General features: G+C 34.3%; 1 protein-coding gene across 1 annotated transcript in view; it reads right to left on the bottom strand.

Moving 5' to 3' along the window:
* Positions 1 to 3,971: 3,971 nt before the first annotated feature.
* The window catches only part of wdfy4 (WDFY family member 4), a 60,483-nt gene continuing 56,280 nt past the window's right edge, over positions 3,972 to 8,174 (bottom strand). The window contains exons 59-65 of the mRNA XM_041268458.1: positions 7,736 to 7,894; positions 7,234 to 7,413; positions 6,754 to 6,936; positions 6,103 to 6,199; positions 5,881 to 5,931; positions 4,798 to 4,909; positions 3,972 to 4,485 (exon numbers count right to left, since the gene is read on the bottom strand). Coding sequence (XP_041124392.1) covers positions 4,419 to 4,485; positions 4,798 to 4,909; positions 5,881 to 5,931; positions 6,103 to 6,199; positions 6,754 to 6,936; positions 7,234 to 7,413; positions 7,736 to 7,894 — 849 coding nt within the window. The 3' untranslated portion in view covers positions 3,972 to 4,418. The remainder of the gene's footprint in view (positions 4,486 to 4,797; positions 4,910 to 5,880; positions 5,932 to 6,102; positions 6,200 to 6,753; positions 6,937 to 7,233; positions 7,414 to 7,735; positions 7,895 to 8,174) is intronic.

Here is an 8,174-nt window from a genome sequence, read left to right as displayed (position 1 = left end):
TGCTAACTACATCCTTTCATTTCTGCTTGTAATTTTCAGTATACAATATCTCATATGCAATTTCTTTTTAGAAACAGCAGAAGATTTGCATTGGAAACAATTGTTTTATTTGTTTATTACACAGTACCTTGTGGCTGTGAAGCAGCCTTGTGTGTTAAAATGTGTTGCTTCCAGACTTTTTTTTTTTTTTTTGTAAAAGTGCTTAGCAGTTGTCATTGAGTCTGAGCTTGTAATAAACTGCCCGATGAAATATGTCAGTGTACAGTAAAGTAAATCCTAACTGCCATGACTATGTCATCTTATCATTACACGGTGGCAGTATCCTTAACTTTGACTACCCTTCCTTTCTAAGATGATTCATGCATCTTAATGATGGTAATTAGAGAAGGCAGTTCTAAGGGCTGGAAGTAAGGTAACAATTAGCCTTCTCCCCCAGGAAATAAGTGGTGCATGCACAATGGGAGTTTCTTACCTAGAAATAAACAGATTAGTTTTCCATAGTGACAGAAAATAAGGTAGAGGTTTAAGTAGAAGCAACAGCATTTTTAATGTTAAAATGCCTTTAGCTGACCACATAAAACTGATGTGAGCTTTGTACAATATGGTTTGGTCCTAAAATGTATAGTGATCATTTTAATGTTTTACTGTGATGAAGATCAGCATCACAGCACCAGCTCAATCACACTTAGCAAATGACATTTAATAGAGAAAAGTGTACGGTACTGCACGCAGGCCATAAAATGTGCATTATAAATACCATATGGGAGATACTGAATTCGAAGAAGGAATCTATGGAAAAGACCTAGGAGGTTTATGTTGACTCAGAAATGTCTTCATCTAGACAATGTGGGGAAGCTATAAAAAGACCAACAAAATGCTTGGATATATAGTAAAAAGTGTTGAATTTAAATCAAGGGAAGTAATTTTTACAGTAAAATTTTAAAGTAAAATTTACAATGCATTAGTAAGACCTCATCTAGAATATTGTGTTCAGTTCTGGTCACCTCATTGCAAAAAGGATATTGCTGCTCTAGAAAGAGTGTAAAGAAGAGCTGCCAGAATTATTCCAGGTTTAAAAGGCATGTCATATGTAGGCTAAAAAATGCAATCTATTCAGTCTTGAACAAAGAAGACTATGAGGCGATCTGATTCAAGCATTCACAATTCTGAAAGGTACTGATAATGTCTACTCAAGGGACTTTTTCAACCTGAAAAAAGAAACAAGGACCAAGGGTCACAAATGGAGATTAGATAAAGGGACATTTCTGAACAGAAAAATAGGAGGCACTTTTTAACACAGAGAATTGTGGGAGTTTGGAACCAACTCCCCAGTAATGTTGTTGAAGCTGACACCCTGGGATCCTTCAAGAAGCTGCTTGATGAGATTCTGGGATCAATAACCTACTAACAACCAAACGAGCAAGATAGGCTGAATGGCCTCCTCCTGTATGTAAACTTTCTTATGTTCTTATGTTCTAACAGTTACTTAGGATTTAACTCAAAACTTTTTCAGTTAGCCCACCTATAGTCTAAATACTGAAAGATATCTGTGCAAATCATTTTAATTGTTATGACAACTTTTGGGAAAAAAAAAAAAAAATTATGATGTGGAATGAGGTAAAAACTATAAAGAATACAAAAACGAAAATGTGTAAGATCTATTCTGTAAAACACATTTCAACCAAATTAGTGTTTAATGATCTCAAACCACCATCACTGTTAGACACTTTTGTAGAAATGTTTGTCCAATGGATACATTATTTTTAATAGTTGTATTCATCCGCAGAGATAGCCATGGAGACAAAACCCCCTGATGTTGCTGCTGGGTGATTATGACAACAGGCCAGACACGGCCTTCATTTCATGGCTGAGTGATTAAACCTTGATGCCATTGAGCTGTTCCTCAGAGGTCACTCAGCCACAGCTTTCATGGCCTGAAAATTCACACCAAAAACTGAATGTGTTCAACATCATGAAAAGACGATAATAAAACAGAGAAAGACTTTTTTTTCTTCCTGTAATAACACTATTTCCTCCAGTAATATAAAAACAATCAGATTCAACAAAAATACAGGCAACAGTTTACAGGCACTATCCTCTAAGCCAGTACGTGCGTGATTGTGTACATACAGCTCTCTTACACAAGAAGAAAGCTGTACATTCCTTTTATACACCAGTAGAGCCAGAGGTGCATGCTGCCACCCACTGGGAGAACAGCACTATGACAAAAGCTGTCCAGGTGCCCAGCTAAAATACACAGAAATCATTTTAATCAGCTCTGAATGGAGGTTTGAAGTTCAGAGTAGCTATTGTGAATGAAAGTGATACTAATGCACTTCCTTAAACTTTCATCAAACCTCTGCAAATGATTTCCTGAACTTAAAAATGGTACAAAGCTGGCTTATTGTTGCTGTGGTTTGCTGTTTGTTTTATTTAAAAGCATCTTAGCCTGAATATTTTCCGCACATGATGTTCCCTTTAATGTTTCCTGAGTTTGTTTGTTTTTTCAGTCTGTAGTGACCATTTGGATTATACAGTGGAAAAACTAAAACACTAAAACCACAAGGAGCAAAGCTAGGCTTCCTGTTTATTGAGCTGTAATCCCCCCGCCCCCCTTATTTTTCTTTTCTAGTTAGTACAGAATGGAATGTAGTAATATGTGTTTAACTCTGTAAACGTTCACCATTATTTCTTGTAATCTGGCAAAATACAGAAAGTCTGTTTTTATTTCCACACACACTTACAATGCAAGCTAATAAAATACAGGCAACTGGATATCTTAAAAAAAAAAAAAAAAAACTTTCATTAAAAATGTGATAGCAGTTTTACAAAAAATGATTTTATATATATATATATATATATATATATATATATATATATATATATATATATATATATATTTTATATTAACGGGCCCATAGAGAATATATCATATAAGTTTGTTTGTTGACAGTGTAAAAGCTCAAATGTTCTTTCATTGTATCACATTATTATATGTTTCATTATTATTGATACAAAGATATGTATAACTGGACATTCAGTTTTAACACAGACATAGATTATTAAACTGTACAGAAAGTGAACTAATTCCTTAAAAAATAAAGCTATGTATTAACCTTTATTATTACAACCACAGAAAAGCTCAGATCTGCTGTGTGGATGAGACCTGCATCAACTCCATCACTCAATATGAACCTACTGAACTAGAAATGAAATCTATTTTAAGGGCATTATCTGAAGATGTGAGCATGCGAAACAAATAAAAAACATACCATTTATCACCTTTGGGCTAATGTAAAAAAAAAAAAAAATCAAACAACACCTGTCAAATATGTCAAAACATGAAAACATTTTTTCTATTTAATTTCTAATGTGTCTAGTTTTGTCAGACATGCTATTGTGTTCTCTGGACTCTTCATACAGCTCTCCTGATAATGCACTGCAATATCCTGATGCAAATTATTATAGCTAGAAATAGTTATGCTGTGTTATTAGTTGGGGAATATAACTTGGCCAGTCATTGCATTTTGCAAAGGTAGAATAAAAGTGTGCCCATATAAAAAGGTAGAAAAACAGAAAGAAAAGTTATGTGCATAATGTTTTTCAATAGAAAATGACTGTCTTTGTTCAATTTCTGGCAGGTTTTTTGATTAATTAAGCACTTAACGAGTCTTAACCCATTCTATAGTGGACAAATACAAACATTTTAAATCAAATGAACAGGTTACAGTAATTGTGTATCAACATGTAAACTGATTTTAAGAGCAGATACCTCGAGATTATTTAGTGTGGTCGTTTTGAGCATTTTTTTCTCAGCTGCTTTGTGGTTGACTCTATAAAAAATAAAATTGAAGCAAGCTGGTTCTGGCTTGCAGTGCAGCTGTAATTTTAAATTTAACCTATCACCTTTAACTTTAGGCAGTAAAATTTCACTGTTTTATAATAGCAAGCAGAACAGTTACAAAACAGCATTAAAAAAAAGTATATTTATTAGAGTGTCACAGACTCAAGCACAATAGTAGTTCAGTATCAGATCCTCCTAAAACAGAATAAAAAAAAAAATACAACAAAAAAAATTACATTGAACGGAACTGAAACTAAACCAGATGGATGTCTTTAAACTAAATATTGTGACATGTTCTCAAGGCACTAGCTAAGTCTGTAACAAGTCTGCAGAAAAAGGCAGACAGAAGCTGCAGTATCTTATTGTTCTTAAGAAAACAATCTCACTCTCCAGCTTGCAAGATTTCCAGAACTTGTCCAAGAAGGTATGCGTCACCTATTATGCATTGCTCAATTTCCAGAGAGTTCTTGGTTGATAGCAGTTTTTAAACGATTACTCTCGCTTTTAACAAACTCCTGGCTTTAGCACAGAAGCTGGGTTTTGCATTTAAACACTGATGCTCTGCCTTCTTATCCTACCCTTCATTGGACCAGCTAAACACCCGGCCCCAAGCATCTCCAACCAGTAATGTATTCTGAGTTCTAGAAAGAAAAACAGTGTATATATTATTACTTCATTTATATTAAGGTACAAATAAGGATTCATCAACTATTTATAAATTGATGGTTTAAATGTCACAATGAAAGATGGTTCACCTCAAATATTTAATGGGCAGCACTTCAAATTTAGGATCGTGGAGAGCCCATTAAAAGATACAATATCTGATATCAAATACTTCATAAAACCACACTTTTTGAGGAATAAGGTATTTAAATATTGTATTGTTCTGGCTACAATGCCCTCTGCTGGGCACACATGTCCAAATGCTTATAATAATAATAATAATAATATACCTGGATATTGCCAGTGCTGTAACTGCAGGGTTATTTTTATATCGTTTTCGGGAATTTTCTTGGCTTCGGTTCAGCTCACGACAAAGCACAAGGTGTTTTTCCCACCTTTTACCTGAAGTGTTTGGGAAAAATAAAAGAAGAATTAGAAGCTGTTTTTATTTACGGTCAGCATTCTATGAAATTGAGGAAATATATATCTAATATAAACTTGTGATGTTACAAGAGGAGGATGTCCCAATTTAATTTGTAACTTGTGATGCTTATATGCGCTGACGCTATGCTGTAAACAATGTGTGCTAAATTGGATTTGGGTATTATTGCTTTCTAGATTGCATGCCTAGTTCAGCAGAATTGCTCATCAGTGTTTACTGGCTGTATGCTTAATAATCTGCCCCACAATCCCTTGTACCTAGGCTATATGGTACAACATTAGAAACCTTTATCCAAATTCCTATACAGCTTTCAAACGGAGCATTTTAAGATAAATATCATACTAATAGCTTCAAAATATTTGTAGAAAAATTAATCATAGTATATTCTCCAGCCAATTCAATGATTTCAAATGGGTCAAATTTCAACACCACCACTCAACTACATGTAAATCCTGCTTGTGTTTTCTCCCAGTGGTGATTTATTGAAAATAATGTAATTACCATTATTACATACAGGACTGTACAATACATTTAAGTAAGGTCTGTGAAAAATCAGACCCCAGTCAACATCAGATCTATAGTAATTTACATTATCAATGTCTTTCTAATTTAAACATCCCCAAAAATGTGCACAGTTTGGTCCAACATCCACTGGCTTGTAGATAGTTTCTACCAGCTTAAAACTTGATTTGTATTCATTCACTCTCAGTTCTTTTAAATGACTAATAAGTGATACTCCGAAGGCTTACTGTCACTGTATATAGCAATAAACACTGAATGGTCCTTATTATATTTCTGAACTGAATAATTACTTGTTGTGCTATTTCTCCTTCGTTTTTATCCTAATTGTATCTTTAAATATGGATGATTGTTCAGATAATGTTCATGCTTTAGAGTTAAAACGAGTACATTCACAGAATAATCAATGTACCGGTAAGCAGAGTTTTGTTTAGTGCCGTGAAGAACGCTGTGCTTCTTAAACCTTTAAAAACAAATTAGCATGGGTAAATCATAACCATCTTCTGGCATTGTAGCATATGAAAAACATTACCTTTAACGATTACAAAAAAAAAAAAAAAAAAAAAAAAAAAAAGATTTTTTTCCTTGCATGTTGGCCCCTTGCGAGAGTTAACATGAAATATATTAATGTTACCAGTTTCCTCTGGAGTTGTAGCCGCTGTGTGCCCTGGAGACACTGCTTCTACTTGATGTGCTGGTAATTGTGTTTTCACATATTCTGTCTTCCATAACTATGAGAGGAACAAAAACACCCACAATTCAGTGCACAGATATAATCATTAATCACATCTAGTGCTCATTGGTTTAAGAGAGACTTGGGACCCATTTGTCGCCTAATTTAGAACTCTTTTCAAGTGAATAACCTAGATTTGTGTTTTATACTGAATATATGGTATTCATATTTCAAAATGCATTTATTATACCTGGAAAACTACTTTTAAGCTGTAAAAAATAAATACAAAAAGACGCTACATGTGTGAAGTAAAAATTAAATTATAGGTCCATCTTCCACTTCTATTGGGGAACCATTGTAGAAATGAATCTTGTTTTATTTAGATAACTTGTCCCTGTAGCCGAAAATTGATGTGACATCGATGTACCCGAATGACGTCATGAAAGCGTGTCTTCCTTATTTCCCCTCATTGTAATAAATAATGGGACATTTAAACATTTTTGAAATTATAAAAATGAATGTGCAAACTAAACAGTTGAAAGCAAAATATGACCAAAGTTACCAACATGTATGGCTTGATTAGGCCACTGAGATTTGTCAAGCAGTACTTACTCGCACAATACCATCAGCGCATCCTGTGACAATTACATTTCTGGAATCCCATTCAAACTTTTGTGTAAAACAGCAGCATAGAATGTCCCCTTCCGGTCCACAAGAGGTGTTTATAGAAGAAACAAGCTGACCTTTGATAGTCCAGAGGTAAAGGAAAGGCCCTGCACATGAAGCAATGTCCCCCTGTAAAAAGAAAGGTTGTACTGATTAATTATAAGTTGAAAGAAACAAAAAGCTGCCAGTGAAATAAAAAATGAAATTAAAAGCATTACATCCATTTCCATTATATCTTCTATACCTGGGTGAACACCTGGTTATTTATTCTTCTTTCACAGTTTACCCTATCACTATTAGGTACACCGTTAATGCTTCCTATGCACAAATCAATCTGTCACACTCTGAAGCGTACTTTCCTTGGACTACTCATTAAAGTTATGTCTACAGAAGTGTCATGAGTATGATAATGGCTGAAAAGCTTACAGTTAAATCATTGATAGCCACTGCTGAGAGCCCTGCATTATGTTCCGGAAGCTGAGTGATGTAGTTCAGTCGATTGTAATCCCAAATAATGCATGTTCTGTCAAGTGATCCACTGATTACCACACTGTAGGTCAAAGAGGTGGCTAGGCAGGTCACATCATCTGTATGTCCATATAAAGCCTGGAAACAATATTGGTAAAAGTGTAAGTCAAAGCAACATAAGGCACCTGTATTGCTAGGGAAATATTGATCTCTATTATTTATATTCACAATCCTTATTGGTAGAATTATCAGGACTTTCCTGCACACATTTACTGCAGAAAAAAATATTACTTCAAAACACTCAACAAAAAAACACTGAAAAAGTAGACAGCATTTTGGCTTGTCCCTTCAACACCAATGAATGCATGAAGTAAAATATTTGTTTACTTAACTTTGTTACAGTAGTTTTAAGAAAAAACACATACAGCACAACCATTAAAAAGGGATATTTAAAACTAACCTGCTTTAATTTCATGTGTTTCAGTTTGTCTTTACTGATGGATATTTCCCAAACGCATACCACAGTGCTTGTCCCTGCTGTAATAATAGAGCTCTGGGTAGGGCATGATGCACACAGACACTGTCCCCAGTCTGCAAGACTTTCAGATATGGCAAAGCACTGAAAAAGAAATGATACATATACTTTCTTACCCAGGACTATTTTGCTATCCTAACAAGGCTGCTATTGTGAAACATGATTTTTCTACACGATAATCATTGGTACATTATCATTTTTAAAGCCAAACATATATACCCTTATAAAAGTTAAGTATAGTAAAAGCATGGTATAGCATTGGTAAGCATTGTAAAGAATAGCAAAGTATGGTAAATCATATTAATAAACATGGTAAACTATGACAAATGCATGGGAAAAAGCATAGTGGATACATAAACATAAA

This window comes from Polyodon spathula, chromosome 13, assembly GCF_017654505.1.
Source record: "Polyodon spathula isolate WHYD16114869_AA chromosome 13, ASM1765450v1, whole genome shotgun sequence".
In the NCBI taxonomy this organism is placed as follows: domain Eukaryota; kingdom Metazoa; phylum Chordata; class Actinopteri; order Acipenseriformes; family Polyodontidae; genus Polyodon; species Polyodon spathula.
Note: the sequence above shows the minus strand (reverse complement) of the source record. Positions and strands in the feature narration are given on the sequence as shown.